Here is an 18,199-nt window from a genome sequence, read left to right as displayed (position 1 = left end):
CTTCCTGCAGACTGAAGCGGGGTGACGGTCATTGTTAGCTGGCCAAAGGGGACGGACAGGCACCACGCACGTGCAAGCCCCACCTCGGGGAATTCAACCCAAGACAGCAGGTGCGCGGGTGGGGCGCGCACGTGTGGTGCGCAAAGGGAGTGGGGCGGGGCGGAGGCCCTGGCGCACGGATGGGGTGGGGAGCGCACGCACCCAGGAGCTCCCCGACGACGGCCCGGCAGCGCTGTGCAGATAGGAGGGCTGGAGGACGGAAGGAAACGGAAGTTTTTAAAAGCCTTGAAAAAACCCGGCAACAAATCACGGTCGGCGTGATCTCCATGCTTTCAGTTAGCAAGGCAGCCAAGGGCAAAGTGCATGCTTTCAGCCAGTCCAAACGCAAGTGGATGCAAACGCGAGTTTACGCGTAAGATAAACACGAGATTTAACTTTAAAACAGTAGCCTTCCCCGGAATCTTTGACACGTGACTCTTTGTTAGCCATTTTTTTCCAGGCATTCCTGGAAGAGGAGGCGAGGGGCTGCACAGAAGGTGTCAAGCTAAACAACAGGACCAAGAGCAACTGGACCGGCGTTAATCCACAGACTGCCAGCCGGAGGGGGCGGGAGCGCGCTCCTTTCCACCCAGGTGCCAGCCCGGGGCCGGCTCGCGCCCGCACGCACTGGGACGTGCTGGCACCTAAAGGTTGGGGCGGCCGCCACTGAGCTCTGCCATGAATAGCACCGTGACTCATTTCCAGGCCATGGCCGTGGCAGGCCCACAGCACAGGGCCCCCGGGGGCCAGTCCTGGAAGGCGCACGACCGCGGATGAATCACTCAGCGACGCGAGGGAGAGGACAATGCAAGGAGAGGACAATTCAGCCTCCACCACGTGGTCCGTACTTAGAGCTCTGACCCGGGTTTCCTTGTGTGAGAACCAGACTGGGTGCCCGGAGCCGCCCAGCACAAACAGGAAGCGAGGGGAGAGCGAGCCAGAGCAGCAGGCCCGCCTCGCCACGCCTCCGCGATCCGGGAGTCCAATGAGGCGCAAAAGCCTCCCAAATTGCTTCCTGGACACAATGACAAGAGAAAAATATTTTTAAAAAACAAATGAAACCCCAAATGGGGAACAATTGCTGGAAGAGGAGGAGAGACCCAAGAGACCAATTTTGGGGGCCAGAGCTTTAGAAAATACGCATTGACTAGGGTCCCCTTTTCCCTAAGTTCCTTTTTTCTATATAAGGTCTTCAGTTATGTTCGACAGTGTTTTTAAAGGCGGAGAAAAGCCTTACTTAGGAAGTTTATCAAGCCAATTAAAACCCTGGCGGGGCTCGGCTCTTTGGACTTCACGTGGAGGAGGGTGAGGAGTCCGCACACGCGCTCTGCAATGCAGGTGACGCTCGTGGAAGAGAAGGGAGAAGAAGGGGCGTGACAGGGGGGGAGGCAGACCCGGTCTCCGCTCTGGGCAGACGGGGCAAGGCCGGGGTCAGAGCAGGACAGTCCCGGGCTCCGGAGAACACCGGCAGGAGGGGACCGCGGCTGTTTCATCTCAAAGGCACATGGCATTGTAAATTCACACAAAACCACTTTTCACAACAAAACCAGCAACAGGCATGTAGGTGCAGAGGCAGGAGAACGCAGCAGCATCAGGGGGAAATCGCGATGGTCCCGTTGAGGGACGAAACTGCGGGGGCGGCAGAACCGAGTCAGGGCTCGTGAATCCACACACAGGCAAAACCCAGTTTCGTTCTTCTCAACTGGATGCGAGACCGTGGGGGGTTTGGACGTCTTTGTCCTTCGAGGTCAGATTTTTAAAGTTTGGTGGGAGAAGCTCAAAACCAAGGCTCTGCGGAGGCAGCGGCCTCTACTTTACCCAGTGGGGTACTGCACCGGAGACGGTGCTCGGCTTGGCCCCTAGGGAGTCGTGTGAAGCCGGGGCGCACAGCGCACAGCAGACACCACAAATCCGGGATAATTCTGAGACCGAGGGTCTCTACGGTATCTCCAGGGAGTACTCCTCTGTAACTTAGTGATCTCCTCCAATAAATTGTGTTGCCCAGGCTTCTATGTCGGCAATATTCCACTAATCATATGAGAACAAGAACCGTTCCTGAAGGTAAAGTGGTTCCATTCAGGGAACTGGGTGGCACCTCGAGATGTTCCCCCACCCCTTGAAGGTCCCATGGTTTGTGCCTGTCACTCCTATGCCTCGAATAAGTGACACCAAAAGGACCCGAGGAGCAGGCAGGTGGAATTCTGGGGTGGACAGGGAGATGCTTCCTAAGGTCTAACACAAATATTGCGACTGTTCCAGGGGCTGTGTTGACAGCCCGGAGGCCTGCGTGGCCACGTGGGAGAAAGCGCCCACAGCGCCTCTGACACCGTGCGGTCCAGTCCAGGATTTGTGTCTGACGCATCTGAAAGCCTGGAGAGGGTCTTCGTGCAGTGTCACTGCGTCACCTCTATGTGCTACAGGGACACCTTGCGGTGATCAGATTTCAGTGGAAGCAGACCAGCAGAGGCACCTGCGCAGGAGCAGACTGGTGTCTGCAGCGCACAAGGGTCCCGGGAAGATTCTGCGGGCGGGCGAGTGAAACAGGCCGGGCAGTGCGGCGTGGGGACAGGTGGCCCGGGGGAAGTTCTGACGAGAATTTTGACTTTGACACTTCAGATGTGGGTTATTTCTCTTAAATGAATTCCAGTGCTGAGCTTTGGTGACTAATTCACTGGGGCACTGGGTCTCCCCCACCCTCTTCCACTGGAGAACCAGTGTCTCCATGTGGAAAGGGAGGAGGAAGAAGTCCTCTGAAGGAGAAAGTGCTCTTTGCAATAGCAACAGTTCCCTGGAATTAAGAAAATATACACAATATCCCCCAAATTCAAGCTGCTCATACCCACCCATATTTTGTGGCTTGGAGCTGGCCTTACTTACAGTCACTCAAAGCTCACCTGCTGGGGGAAGCAAGGGCCAGAACCGGCAGCGAGGCTGGAGTGCGGATCCCGCCCGGCCGCGGTGGGCATGGGCGGTGGGCATCTGGAGAGGGGCTGAGCACACTGCCGGGGGTGAGGGAGCTGCCAGCAGTGTCTGGACCCACCGCCTGCTGCCCCCGCAAGTAGAAGCAGGAAGTGGGGGGGACCAGGCCTGGTAGAGGTGAGGAGACAGACCCCTATGGGTCCCCCTGGTCACTTTCCACGTGTTCTTTCTCCGCCCACCCCATTTTCCTAGACCTTAAGTTGAGTGCATGGTCTTGTGCGTGCCACTTGCTGAAGACAAGTTTGTCCCTGTCACCTTGTTTACTGTGGCACAGGTGCACCTGGCAGGCAGGTGTGTCCTCTGTTCCAGAAGGAAACTCGGCTGTCAGTGACCTTCCTCCTACCTGATCTTACCTGTTCGCTGTGAACATGAACCTTACCTGGGAAAACAAGCCTTACCTCTCCAGGCTCTTAAAGAATTGAGCAATATATGCCTTTCCAAACGGAGGCGCACCCTTGACAATGGGGAGGAACTGACGTGTAGACGTGTGGATTGGGACTTGACTTCCATTCCAAGTTCTAGTCTCCCTGAGAAACTGGCTCCAAGTTTGCGTGCACCTTACAAAGTAATTCTGTTTTCAGGGACTTTCAAGGAAAGATCATCAAGGCTTGCTTATACATTTTTTCTTCTGATTAATTCTAACTGCAACATAGCCACGTAAACACTTCCCGTCACTGCACCGAGCTGCATTCCGTAATTCGTTGTCCGACAGCTGAATGTGGACTCAGAAGGACCGTGGGTAAGTCAGAGTCAGATGCAGCGCGCCCACAGTGCTCCGGAACGGACTCTGCCATCCGTCCAAGGGAAGTTTGTAACACGGGCATCAAAAGCGGAAAGAGCTGAACTCACGTGCACACACGCAAGGCCGCATGCTGCCAACCTGCCGTTTCTGAGGGGCGGGTGGGAAAGATTTAAAGGGAAACCAACCAGCTTTTCCTCTCTGGATGAGGGCAAAGTGGAGGACCTGCCGTCACCGCCGTAGCTGGAATTCTGGGCACCAAAGAAGACATTGTAAGTGGCGCGCACTCCGGTCTGTCCCCAAAGCCCACCTGTCCCGGGCCAAGGCGAACACACAGTACAGAGGACACAGCCACACTGCATCAGCCCTCGGGAACAGGAAGGATCGAGAGTCTGCGCTGCAGAGATTCTAAGCAACCCGTGGTTGCAGCTGCGTCTCACGTTCCGGCGTCCACGTCTCCGAGAGTCGTGTGGTTGAACTGCGACCGTTTTCACAATTTCCCATCTCTAGTGTCTCTTACGAAGTTTACAAGGGACGGACTATCGCCTCCCAGTCTGGATTCGGTATCCCTTGCCCTCTCAGCTAACTAAAACTCCATCTGTGGCAAAATCTCCCATCTCCCTCCAGGCCAGTACACCTGAGGGCTGCCACCTGGCCCTGAGCCCCGCGCAGGCGGGGGGCCTGAGAGAGCCGTCCCCTCCAGCTGAGGACCACTGTCCACAGAAAGTGACGGCCCTGCGGCTGTCTTCGTGGTGTCTTGGGTATATACTCCAAAAAGCTCAGATCCAGCCCAGAATCTGGACGGGCAGACGAGGCCGCGAGGCGGGGATCCAGACAAGCGAGCGGCCCTCCTGTGCAGAGTGGGCCCCCTTGCAGAGCGGACGATACCTGCAAACGCTTGCCTTCTGCCTGGGCATTTCACTCCCCCCACGGCAGGTCCTCCCTGTGCCGAGAAGGCTTCCCAGCCCCACCCAGCCTTTCTCTAACTCATCCTCAGGGTGTCCTGCTGGGGGGACTGCCCACACACGCCACTGCCTGAGCTGTGGGTGATTTGGTTCTTCGATCATCGTGCTTCTTTGATTATTTATGAAATCAAATTCACGTCCAATTTTACTCTGTGGTGAACAGTTTTACAATCAAGGTCTCGTGTATTTCTCAGGGCATGACTTAAATCTTAATAAATCATAAAGCACACTGTTACTGGTTTAATGTAAAAATCAAAGATTAACATAGAGCTGTAGGTGGAAAAAGGTGTAAGGGGGTAAATGGTAGTGGAAAAAATACAGTAAAAAATTTTACTCAAAAATAAAAGCGATAAACAATAAAATATACGGCTACATGTAGGCCCCAGAGCCTGGAGACACCCTGATCTCTCACAAAGGTGACAGCTCCACGTTTGAGGCAGAATTCTAGAGAAGAATGCAGTGTTGGGTGAAAGCTGCACGAAAGCCCGTCTGCAGTGATTTCCAGCTCCGGGCCACGGAGCTTCGTGCTCAGTTACAGAGGAAGGATGCGCTGAGGGGGGGAAGTCGCCAACCAGCCAGTACGACCCCGAGGAGCAGTCCGTGGGGCCATCAGAACACCTGGCGGCTCTCGTCCCGACAGCCCGCACGACACAGGCTGCGGGGCACGAGGGCGAGCCACCTGCTCTGTGGCCGGACACTCAGGGAAACACGGGACAGACTGGAGGAAGTCCACAGCACAGCCACACAAAGAGCGGCCGAGCAGGAGGACAGAGCTGCAAACGGGGTGGGGGAGGATTGTTATGAAACAGAGCGTATGCGATCCCTCATGGGGGGGGAGGGGGGACCTATCAGCTCTCAGGAAGCAAGGGTGGGGCTGGCGCCCCCCTTTGAAACCTGAACATATAATTTATTGTATGGATGAGATGTCTTAATACAACTGAGATACATTTAAAGAAATAGTATTTTGCACAGCTAGTAAAATGTATCACTACAGAAAGGTGAAGCAATGGGAAGTGCGGGGAGAGTCTAGCAACTTAATGTAGAACACATCTGCGGCAGGCCTTGCAACTGAAAAGTGTATCCAGTTTAACCTTTTGAAATCCACGGAGCCCTCCTGGATAAACCCTCCACACCCCCCTCCCCGGGAGAGAACCACGCGGCCGGCCCCCTTCTGCCTCCCGCCGCTGCCCGTGAGCATTCCAACCCCCAGGTCCAGAACACACAGGCTCTGCTATCTTCAAGATCGCAGACCAGGGCCGCAAGACTGGCCACGTCGAATTCCAACAGGACGCACACACCACCCACACACACACCCAGGGCGGTAAAATAACGGAGGAGCTGATCTGTAATTCCACATCTTTTAAATTTAGAGATTTGGATGAAGATGAATCTCTTACACTGACACTTAGAATGTCAGAGGACTCATATTCTAAGAAGCTTACTGAAAAACGGTAGCTTTCATTCTGTCATGCACTGGGGCGGGGGGTGGAACAAGACCCACCACAACACAGCAAAGACAAAGCGGCCACAATGCGCCATCTTTTCAGAAAGCTCGGCCGCACCCTGTCCGGGTTCCAGGCATGCACACCGACGATACTGACCCTGCCAGATCTTCTGCTCAGGGACTGCGATCCATACAAGTCTCCATCATAACCATTCGTCTGTTTCAAGGAAGAAAAGAAGAAAACGTGACATCAGCGTGCGAGAGGGGACAGTGTACAGACAGCTGCACATCGGCAGGGGGAACGAGCCAGGCACAAACCGAGCTTTCCGAGCGGAGCGGGTGAAGGAGAGCCCAGGAGAACCGGATGCCTAGCACAGCCCTGAACACCTCCTGCCTTCCACCCGCCCCTCTGCAGCTCAGGGGAGTCCCCTCGGGGCCACCTGTAAATAGCTACAGGGCAACTCCTATGCAGGCAGCCGAGGGCCTGGGGGTAGTTGCTTTCTGGCAGTTTCTTCTCGTTTCCAGCTGTTCGGCTGTGCTGTGAAAATCCCAGCTTGGGAGGAGGCTGGCTCCTGGGCAGTGGGGTGGAGGTTCGGCCGGAGCCAGTCAGCTGTCAGGCCTCACTCGGGCAAGTCCTCCACACGCGTGGCCCACGAGGAGGCTGTGTTCACAAAGTTCAGACGCAGCTTCTGGTCAATCCACAATTAAACGTAAAAGCGCATCGGGAAGAATAGTGGTTTACGTCCGTCCTCCACGTTAGTTTTTCATTCGTCCAGTCTTCCTACTTTTTTTTTCTTTCAAAATGAAATCTGAGGACTTATTTCACAATTCGTCTTCCAGTAAGAAACAAGAGAAAGATCGCGTTGTGTACATGCCTGTCTCTTCTCTCCACCCCCGGCCCAAGTTCCCCCAGCCCCGTGCTTCGGGGCTTCTAAGCAGCTCTCGTTCATCCCTAAGGGGGTTTCTGCTGCGGAGCAGAGGTCCCTCGACAAAGACACACCCGCCTAGTGGCAGAAGAAGGAGGGGCGGGCCACACCACTGGTGGGAAGGGAAGGAGATGCCAGGCTCGTGGACAGAGTCCAGGTTCCCAGCAGAAGCCCCGGTACGGGCCCTTGGGTTACTGAACCCCGGGGCCCTGCCCGTCTGGGCCGTGCGGACGTGCACAGTATCCTGTACTTCCCAAGGCCACCGGGGGACCGGCCCTGACTGAAATGGGGAGGGGACGCTCAGCACATATTTTGTGGCCATGACATTAGTATAGAATCAATAAATGAATTTCCAGAGTATAAATCCAGGCTCATGAGATCTGGACTATTAAAAGTCTGTATTTACTTTTGCTACAACTAACCCCCCCCCCCACAAAACCCAACTTGAAGTTTCTAAAGTAAAATAGAGTGTGGAGAAATCTCTCAGCATTCAATTGGAAAACTCTAGGAGAAATTTTAAAACGTTTCTGAAGCAAATTTAGCAGAAAAAATTGTTTAGAGATTGTCAGGAATTTTCCTCAGTCTAATGGTCTGATTTCTTCTCTTGACCAACAAGATTATTTGATATGGAAATGAGTGTCACTGACTTCCGTATTTCAGACCTTGACCTTATTCTCTTGGTATCTGTTTAATAACTAGCTTCTGATCCTGGCTGGTGTGGCTCGGTGGATTGCACGCTAATCTGTGAGCCAAAGGGTCACTGGTTTGATTCCCAGTCAGGGCACATGCCTCGGTTTTGGGCCAGGTCCCCAGTAGGGGGTGCTCGAGAGGCAACCACACATTGATGTTTCTCTCCCTCTGTTCCCCTCTCTCTAAAAATAAATAAATAAAATCTTTAAAAAACCCCCACTAGGTTCTGGAAAAAACATAACAATGAAGGCTGACAGTGATCCATTTTAGGTAACTTTTACTTTTACTTTACTAAGTGAGGAATTAAAAATGGATCCCATATAAACACTCTGCATCTCCAGTGTTGCCAATAAAGCAGGAACTGCTTTAGACGAGCCCTTCCTTTTGGTCTCCTCCTCCAACGGGAACCACAGCCGGGAGCAGAGGGCGGGGGAGGCTGGGGAGCGTCCCCTCCCATTTGTCATCCTTTCCCTCTGGCCTTCCATGAAGACACTGGGAGACTCTGCCTTCGAAGGCGTCAGGGAGCATGCACCCCTCTGCATTGGAGCAGAAGTTGGTCATGAGGAGCACCTTCCTGGGACATTTCCCAAACCTACTGGGTGTTAACATCTACAGTGAAAAGTTCTTTGGCCTCCTTGAAGAAGCCACCAGTGTTCTGCTCTCAGGTGGTTCTGGGAGTCGTGTGGAGGTGGGTGGGACTGCTTCCTGTGCCATAATAGGGTCGGGAGAGGTGAGAATTAACGGTAACACAAGGATAGAAAGCCCAAAGACCCCGGGCCAACTTCATCCGAAGTCTCTGCTGTTCCACCAGCTTTTCCTACGGAACGCTTTCCCCGCTCCCTGCTGTGCCGTCCACCACATCGCCGTCACCTGGCCTGCTCCTCAGCACTCTGGGCCCTGACCTGGGAAATCACCCGGAGGCCTGGGATCTGCATTTTAACAAGCCCCATGGGGAGTCTCACCCACGGGACGTGGGGCAGCTAGCATCAGAGAGGACAACAGACTCACAGACTCACGTTTGCTACAAGAGGAAAAATCCGATGCAAGGATTAACGCCCCACCCGAACCACCCATCCTCACGGGGAGTGGTGCGTGACCGGTGGGTCAGGGCTCTCAACGCGTCCACCAACCTCACATGTGGCCACGCAGGAGTTGGTCGCTAGCTTTTCTGATTAACCATGTGAGGATGGTTTTCTTCAGGGGCGTGAGAGACGGGGAACAAAGGGAGGACACAACACGAAACCCTCACGTGCAACACCTGCCGCCCTTCACCGAGGCGGAACGAAAGCGGGAAAGAAAAGCGAACCCCAAAGTTGCTCCTGCCTGTCGCCAACCCATGCAGCAGTAGCCCACTGCACCGGGGACCGGCTGGCCCTGAGTGCGGCTCGCTTTCCGTTGGAAATAAAAAGGCCGCACACCCAGAAAGGTGTCACTAACGCACTTAATGACCTAAAAAATGGAAAAGCGGCCACGGCATTGTCACAGAAATGCTCTCGCCTGCCAGTGTCATTGGGAAGAGCACTTTCTGCAGCTCTGACGTGCCCCTGCTCGTCCAGTGCCACAGCGGCCCCCTCATTCTGGTGGCTGAGCCACGGCCGGGCTGGACCTCCAGTCTCCTCCACGGAGCTGAGCAGCCCCACCGGGAGGCTCAGGGGCAAGTGGATGGCACTGATTGTCACCTTAAAGGTAAGTGCTTTTAAACCAGGAATTTGGTAAAGAACTGTGAGGTGTACGAGAATGCATAGGGCGGGGCACAGTCTGAGAAGAGCTCTGAAAGTGAAGGGTGTGAGCTGCTCCCACAGCTTCGGCACCGCACCGTGCCCAGTGCGCTTCCTGCGGAGACGAGACCTTCCTTCCTGTGGGTTGCGCTCGCGGGCCTCAGAAAGCACAACCACTCTCCTGGGTAGGTGTGAGGGAACAACTTCCACTTCGAACGGAAAGCCTTCGTTTTGTTGCTGGAACTGGGACCTTTCAGGCAAAGGAGCCTGGTCCGACGTTAATTTGAATGGAAGTGGATTAGAAAACAGTGGATTTTTTCAGCAAATGAAGTGACTTTAAATTTAATGTTTTAAAGGAACTGTAGGGGTATCTGCCTCTGGCTTGTGGTCCCCAGGTGGCGACTGGTGGGTGGCGTGTATATCTTTTCTGACAAAGATGCACTTGGTGTTTTAGACAAACACGCATGAGATTAGTGGGGTGACACCGGTTAATATCTGTCACACGACACCGCTGGGGTCACACAGCAAATCATGCAACTGTCTCACCCAGGCGTAGGGTCCCCCGGACTCCAAGTCGGGCTGTGGCTGTCGGAGCGGGACGGACCAGGGGGAGGACAGAAAAGAGAGGCCACAGCCAGTTAAAACACGAAGTGAGGCAGAGCAACACCACAGGGCAGGCAATCCTGAACAGCTTAGCACCACGTCAACTTTCTCGTGACCTCTAGGACCGCACGTGCATTTGCAAAAGGAGCCTCAACGTGGACTAGGACGCTCTCGGCAAATGCTGCTGGAATCCCTGAATCTGAAGCGGTCAGAGCAACTTCATTTCCTCCTCTAAAGTCCGCCCTGGCTGCTGCAGGGACAAGGACGACAACCCTGTGGCACCTCGGCATAACGACTGCTCTACACGGCAGAGTTACAGGCATACCTGGAGCCCACAGAAGTCTGCGAGTGACATCCAGGTGTCACGTCCTGGTGATCAAAGACAAGCCTTCCACTCGGGCCTGGCGGCGGCTCCGAGACCTGACTATTTCCCAGCCGGGATGCAACTTTAACCCGCAGGTGAGCTAGCCTGACAGTGCAGGTCAATGGGCCGGCTTAAAAACACCGCTTCCCCACTTCACTTCCCAAAGCAGGCGATAGCTTTCAAATGTAATCATGAACCCTTTCGGAAAGTTTAAGGAAAACAGGTTTTTGTGTTTATCAGCCACTAAGCAGCCGTGATGGAGAAGTTTCATCCAGCTGACATAAGGGGCATCCCCTGAAGGAGAGCAGACACAGCCCCGGGGACCCGCCGCCCCGGCTCCTGCCAGGCAGCCCGCACGCCGGCGAGGCGCTCCGCAGCAACACCGCTGAGTAAGACTCGCTCCGGCTCGGAGCGAACGACCCCGGGGTGCTGGGGAGTGGGCGTGCAGATGGACCTGACCGGCAAAGGGGTGGCCGTCCTGTCCGGGGCAGACGTGTAAAAACACAGTGGCCCCCTCTCCTGGAGAAAGATGCCACAGAGGTGCTGCCTGTGCCTCCCAGGACTGTCCCCAAAGCGACAAGGGGCCATCCCACCACCAAAGTAGATTTTTCTTTTCTTTTTTTATTGTTGTTCAAGTACCATTGTCTCTATTTTCCTGCCACCACTCCCCCCACCCCCCCACCCCCACTTCCCACCCTAGATTTTTTTTTCCATTAAAATTTGTTTTTTGTTGTTGGCACTCTTGCAGATGTCCCCACATGCCCTCCCCGCTCCGTCCACCTCCTGAGTAGGTTTTACATACACGTCTTGGCGGTTCAACACTGACGCCAAGGGCACAGGGAGCAACAAGCGAGGGCCCCGGACACACACTGACCCATGCGGCGGACTCGGTCGCCCGGGCACTGACCCTCAGGCTCCCACGGCTGCCCACGGACAGGCGCTCATCTTCGTCGGAAGCCTAGCGAGAGAAAGGACGAGATGGGCGTGATGCCGCGGTGGGACACAGAGAAACCGCGCTGGTGGGGGGCCGGGGGCGGCTGACACCCCACAGCAGGGGCCCCCCAGGCAGCCTCCAGGCGCCCAGCGTACCCAGCCCAGGTCCTCACCTACTCGGGCTTCGCTTGGGCACCTCTGTTTCCCGAGGGCTGTTTCGGGCTAACACGGCTTTACGTTAGTTTCTTTAAAGTGCGGCTACTGACTTCACTGGATATCACTTCACTTCCCAAAGCACACATTTTCCCAAAGGTAATTATGAGCACTTTAGGAAGGTTTAAGGAAAACACGTTTTTGCGTGTATCACATTACCCTGTGCATTTACTCTGTGAAGTATTCAGGGGGCTTTGGTAGCAAAAACGCTCCCAAACTGTCGTGAATATATCATTACTCGGCAGTTTCTCAAACATTCTCCCCTCCCCCAGACTAGGTCCAAATGCTACAAGCTGAGTTCATAGTTTTCATTTAGGTAATAATAGGAGCTTTAGTTTCTTTAATAAACATCACTGAGGTATACACACGTGTAATCATATATAAAATACATGTGTACATGTATCTCAGCCACTAAAAACACAGGTTAGGCTCCCATCTAAGGGCCTGAGGAGCGCACGGACGCAGTACTAACCGAGGTGTTCCTTCTGGGTCTGCGTGAGTAGCGCTCACTGTCTTCCTGCCAGAGCAAAGGAGGAGACAGCACGAAGGTTAGAGACACACGCGGAGCCCCAGGCAGCCCGGCAGGAAAGGGCGAAGTTCATCATTCTCTAGACAGAGGGAGCGTGCGCCTCTCGGTCCCAGAACGCTAGTGTCTTTCTTACTTTAGACAGGCGTCCAGGAGGTCAGGGAGTAACTTCACGTCCCCTTACATTGTGTTATCAGTACGTATGGGGGACATTTAACAGCACACTTCCATACTGGCCATGTTCTCGAGTGCTGAAGGCACGTCATGACGTCCAGGAGGCCGGAGACCAGGACGGGGTGGTGAATACGGCCAGCAGCGTGACTTAATGAGGGGGAGCCATGGCCTTTGGGGACGGGGACGGTGGACAGCACCACGTCCTCTGGGGCGAGTCGGGAGGACAGGGTGTCATGAGGGGTGAGCCAGCTCTCAGCGGACACAGGAAGACAGAGGAGCTGTTCTGGGAAGTGGTAAGAAGCTAAAGGAATTTCGCACCAAACGGCAGCGGTTTCGGTGGGCCTAGCGGGCAAGCTGGGGGCAGGCGGACATTGAAGGCAGAAAAGGTCAGAATGAGGGCAACCGGCCCGCTGACTGCAAGGGCGAATGAAGGAGACAGAGCATAACTGTGACCTCCGGGTTCCAGCTGGAGCCCGGGGAGGCAGGATGGAAATGGGAGAGTTCTCTCACTGGGGACACACGCCCGAGTGTCCCTAGTGGGCAGTCCTCTGCCCCAGGAGGTCAGAGAGGGCGGAGGCCCCCCACCAACGCCGGCCTGGAGACTGTAGGCACTGAGCAGACTGGGCCACACGCCTGGCCAGGGCCCTTCTGACCAGGCCTGGACGGACGCGAACCACCAGGCTGGACGCTGGAGGGACCTGCGGAAAGCCCTCGGTATTAAGTTATGGGGCAACAGGGGCCCCTGATGCAGTTACTCTGTGCGACCCCCACACTGGGAACGTGCAGCTCCTTAAACCGCATCCGAGGCCTACCATCCACTGCTCGATGTCTCCCCATTTCGTCTCCAACCCATAGTATTTCTACAGACAGAAGGAAGAGAAAATTAGGCAAGAAGTGAAATGGTCACTGCGTGAGGAACTGTTGTGACATGCATTCCCCAGCTGCTGCCCAAGCCACACGGTGCAGGTCACACGCCAAGACAAAGCTGTGACAGAGGGTGGGGTTCTGCAGAGGCAGCGCCGCCGGGAGCCTGGGCACACCCTCCCTGTGGCCCCCCACCCGCCCGTAGACCCAGGGAGCAGGAGCAAAGCACGGCTGGGGGCGGGGCGGCTCCCTAGAGACCAGGATGGACCCTGAGCCCTGTGTGCCAGTTCAGAGGGACAGCGGCTGACGGCCAATCCCGTGTCGCCACCCAGGAATGAGCAAACCTGGTGGAAAGGGGGCCACTGTGACCGCCCCGGCTTCCCGTGCACCTGTGCCCGCTGCCTGACACCTGTGCTGAGCTGGGTGCAGGAGGTGGCGAACTCTGGGTGTTGTCAGAGTCACAGACACAGAGGCCTCTGGACAGGGAGGAAGTCCTGTCTTCGAGTCCCGCCCTGCGTGTCCCTCCGCTCATGCCTCCGTGTTTCTGCCTCGCCTGTCTAAGCTGGGCATCCTAGTTGGAATTAGGAAAATGGATCCCAACTGGCCCTAACTGTCCCTAAATACAGTCATTCCCGAGACAGGGGGAGCCCAGGTACAGATGATGGGGTTTTGCTTTCCTCCTCACTTTGCCCTCAATGTCCAGGTGGAAAATCAAGGAACAGTCAAGCAAAGCTCCACCACATAGATGAGATTTTCCTCTTTACACAGTGAGACCTTACATTTAGGAGGGAAAAGTGGGTGTGAGAAGCACAAGTTTTGGCGTTGTTTTCTGCCGCTGCCATGTTGGCTCAGTTGCCGTCTCTTTGGAGGGGCGGCCCAATGTCAGGTCTCAGGCTGCGCGACGGCCTCGCCTGCCTCTTCGCGGTGGTTCGAGGAGAAAACCGGAAGAGGGAAAATCGGGAGGGAGGGTTGGACGAGGCTTTAAGCACTCAACCTGCACAGAACGGTGGTGTTGAGCACACGTGGGCCTGACCTTTGTCTGTAGGTGACTTTCCCTAGACTACAAACTGCAGGCAGAATAGTCAACACCTCCCGGGCGTCTTAACATCTGATCAGGCGACATGCAACAGCTCGAAGCTCCTTGGCCTCCAGTTAGTATTATCCAACTCGCTGTCCGATTCCAGCAAGTAAGACGGGAGGCTGTCCACCTCCTGTGCCTCGCGCTGAACTACAGAGGCGGATAAGGGGTTTTCGAACCGGAGACGGGCCTACATAAATTCATAAGGTCGTATTTAAATTCCGAAAGAGGAATCTACGATCGGCTCCCCCACTTTCAGTCTCCTTTGCCCCCGTCTTCATTGCATGCTGCGCCCCACCTATCGCTCTTTCTGTTCCAGATGTCAGAACCGGTGATCGGAGCCCTCCACCTCCTTCCCAGGGGGCCTTGCAGTAGCTGCAGTAACTCTCGCTGCATTTCCGAGCTGTTCCGTGGGGGGGAGGAGGCCCCAGAGACAAACAGTAAGGAAGTGCCGTGAGCGGGTCATGCTGACGCTAGCTCGAGGGACGGCCCAGCAAACCCCAGAAGTGCACCAAACTTCGCATGCGAGCCCGCGGGGGCAGCAGGCGAGGCATGCAGGTGGGAGGGTCCCCAAGGGTGCAAAAGGGGCTTGACTTTCAGGAACAGCTCTGATTCCAGACGAGAGAAACCGTCCCTGGAAATGGCCATGTGGGCTGGGAGGGAGCATGTACTGCCTCGTCCTCCTCGTCACGATCTCAGGACCGAGGACCATCATTAGCGTCCACCCGTGTGCCTGCGTTTCTGCTGAGGGCGAGTCACACTTTGTGCACCGGTGACCGCCCTGACCCCGTTCTAGCGCGGTGTTGCTGCCCAGAGCCAGTCACGAGTGCGTCCAAGTGGCAATTTCCGGATGGCGTCCCTTGTCTAGGGTTGGGACAATTAAGTCTGTCCTGCCAGTCACAGTGAGGGTTCCAGCCACACCTCTACCCGCTCACTTCTTCCCGAGACCCTGCACGTGTGGCTCGAGCGCCCACATACCTGTTAATTCCTGGACCCTACAAACACCAGCCAAGCACAAATCCGTGCCGGCGCTCCCTTCACTGACCCCTTTGCAGACGGAATGCGGTCACCCAGGCGGGGGGCGGGCAGGAAGGGGCGGTGACCCGGGGCTGTGGCTGGTAAGGGAGTTCGAGCACGGCACTTCGCAGTTCCTGAGAGTGTGCGTAGAGGGCCTAGCTGCTCTAAAAGAAAAACCGTGGCTCTCGCTCTTGATCTGGGAACTGAATCCATTTACATAAACCGCAGCTAGGAGAGGTGTCACATGTGACAGATTAAACCCACGTGCGGGACAGGCTGTGGGCACAGTCTGGAAATTCCCAGGGACCCGCTCCCTCCTTCCCGCGTCAGGGCTGAGCCCAGAGCTGTCCCCTCTCTTCCGTCTCCGCCATCTGCCCTGCTCAGCGCGCTGCTTCCGGAACCCCAGCTGCACACCAGCACTTGGAATACGAGAGGCAGAGGGCGGGCTTATGGGGAACTACTGAGTGTCATTGTTATGTCAGCATTTTCTTTTTTACTCAGATTTCCTTAATAGTCTGCAATCATCTCTTAATATACGGTACTTTGCATGTTAACAGTTTTCTAATAAAATTATATGGAAGGACCATCTTTCTCTTGAAATACCTGATTTGAACAGGTTTCCCAAATTGTGAAATGGGATTTAATTTTGTCCTAGAATTAGGTTTTTTTTGTCCTCAAAGAGACAGTTTTCTAATTTCTCGAGAGAAACGCAGATGAGAAACGCATCGGGCACAGGCGTGTCCGGGAGAGTTGCTTTTCGCAGAGACAGAAGTGCGGACCAGAACGAGCGCATTCTGGGGGAAGCCAAGCCATAGCAAAGCAGTAGGAGAAGCGGCAAGAACACTGTGCCTTTTCGGGGAAAGGTGTTATTTCTGAAACGTGGCAGGAAAACCCGGTACATGCTTGTGAGGAAACGGAGAAGGTAGAGCCTACCTTTTGAACTTGATAGATCTACAGGGAAGGGCGAAAGAAATAGAAAGAGAAACATGAGATCAATTTAAAAAGTAGAAACATCAGAGAGAAAGGTTTTGTAAGTACCTAGCAACATGAATAAAAGCCGTAAGGGGAAAAAACGGAAGAATTGGTAGAGTATGAATTTAAAAACTCTCGGAGTCTCAACGAAATCCTCGGTCACTCCAGAGCTTCCTTCACATTCAGGGTAGGCACCCTGGGGGGACACGGTGGTCTCACACGCGTCCCTGCGAGAATCCTGCCGTCATTCTGCAGCGGGAGGCTGTGCGGCAACCTGTCACCATGCGTGGAAAAAGCACTTCGTCATCAGCTCAGAATTCCTTTTCACAGCGATAAAAGTGTAACAAGAAAGCATGGAAACTTAACGGGGAAGTCGGCTGGTCAAATCCACAAACAGCGGAGAGAGACGCATTCCGGTTCTGACCCCAAGGGTACGAACAGAACATCGGGAAGGTCCCAGCCACACAGCGTGCGCTAGAATGGGACGGAAGTGCGTTTCGTAAAAGCTTATTATCGCGCGCTGACGCTGACGTAGCGGTTTGCTCGGGGTCCCTCCTAGGTTGTAGGCATCCCCAGGCAAGACTGAGAAGTGCTGCCCTCCCGCCCTCCCTCCCTCATTTGAGAAAACATCGACCGGGGCCGCCCACTGTTCGAGGCACTACCAAACTGTAAGATGAGACCCTGGCGTTTCCAGCCTTACGCGGGTGGGCGCAGGGGAGCACACCCAACATTACGACTGTGTGAGACACAGCGCCGCCAGCACACTGTTCACCGCGTCAGTAGCCGCGGAAGAGATGCACCCGGGTCACCATATCCCCTGGCCGTGGCATTGCCATTTTGTCCCTGTTCGTGCAGGTCCTCAAATGAAAGGCTCACTTGGGTTTCCCGAAGACGGACGACACACCTTCTTCCTTAATGAACCCGCCCAACCCTCTCAGACAGCCCGGGGCACAGCGGCTGTGGTCAGTTCTCACTGTCTGTGCTGGTGACAAGGCCCGTTTGGTGGGTGCAGTGGGCTGCGACAGGGGGTGGGGCTGGCCCGGGCCTGCTGGGGCTGGGTGACAGGTCTATAGTCCTCGGACACCCGTGTCCCTTTGCTCACCTGTCCTCTCTGCACACTCTCCACACCCTCCTTGGAGGGTCCCAGGCCCCAGGGTGGCTTCCACCACAACCTGTCTCGGAAACCCCCGAACAGCGTCACCAGCATCCTGGTTTCCTGAGCCGCCAGGGAGAGTCACCTCTGCTCTGGGCGTTCACAGGCTCTGTCCACCTTCAGCCGATCTGGGCTCCTTCCCCAGGAAACCCGCCCTGCAGGTGGCTGACTCACCACCCAGTGAAGGCAGAATCCCTTCTCTCAATTTTTACACCAAAATTTCAGTCCTTCAGGCTCCACACTGACCTTATGGACATACGCATTTCCACTTCATCAACAACTTAAAACGCCAGCGCCCTGGGCGAGCAGACTGTAAAACCTCCAGCCGCCGGGGCTACTTCTAAAAATAGGCCCAGAAATGCCGTCTACAGAGGAGAGGCTGAGAGGCGTGGTCTGCACGCCTTCCCAAACCCTAACGCACGCCCCCCTGCCCCCCCAGGCTCAGGCCACACCAGCCTGTCTGCGGATACACACAAACACCACGCACACACCCGTGCACACAGGTGCATACACGAACACTCCCCCACCCCAGATACGGCCTCCTGCTCTCGGCAAAACCCTTGCTAATAGAACGGTCTGTTTTGTGTTGATTACACTGTTCCTCCAGTTCAGCACCAAGGAGAAAACTTGTTTGTCAAGGTACGTTTCCACGGACTTGGCTCACGTGGCTCGCCCTGCCCCGCCCCCCGCCGCCCCCACCGTGAGTGCCAGCGGTTCACCCACACCATGGTGAGCACACGGGCTCCTGCCCTGCCTCTCCGCCTGCTTCAGTGCCGATCACACCGGGATTTTGAGGCAGAGG

At 55.3% G+C, this 18,199-nt stretch overlaps 1 protein-coding gene across 22 annotated transcripts in view; it reads right to left on the bottom strand.

The window, feature by feature from the left end:
• Positions 1–18,199, bottom strand: part of LRRFIP1 (LRR binding FLII interacting protein 1) — a 111,497-nt gene that overhangs the window by 37,344 nt on the left and 55,954 nt on the right. For 3 of the 22 annotated variants that reach the window (XM_053919260.2, XM_053919261.2, XM_053919263.2), the window contains exons 3-8: positions 16,206–16,223; positions 13,126–13,173; positions 12,086–12,130; positions 11,270–11,425; positions 10,047–10,085; positions 6,324–6,383 (exon numbers count right to left, since the gene is read on the bottom strand). The exons of 7 other annotated variants lie outside the window; for them this stretch is intronic. In XM_053919260.2, the coding sequence (XP_053775235.1) occupies positions 6,324–6,383; positions 10,047–10,085; positions 11,270–11,425; positions 12,086–12,130; positions 13,126–13,173; positions 16,206–16,223 (366 nt within the window). Of the gene's footprint in view, positions 1–3,945; positions 4,009–6,323; positions 6,384–10,046; positions 10,086–11,269; positions 11,426–12,085; positions 12,131–13,125; positions 13,174–16,205; positions 16,224–18,199 lie in introns of all 22 variants that reach the window. 12 more of the 22 variants (XM_053919267.2, XM_053919268.2, XM_053919270.2 and 9 more) reach the window with 7 other exon arrangements.

The sequence above is a fragment of the Desmodus rotundus genome, chromosome 2 (genome assembly GCF_022682495.2).
Source record: "Desmodus rotundus isolate HL8 chromosome 2, HLdesRot8A.1, whole genome shotgun sequence".
In the NCBI taxonomy this organism is placed as follows: Eukaryota; Metazoa; Chordata; class Mammalia; order Chiroptera; family Phyllostomidae; genus Desmodus; species Desmodus rotundus.
This window is presented reverse-complemented; position numbering and strand designations above follow the sequence as displayed.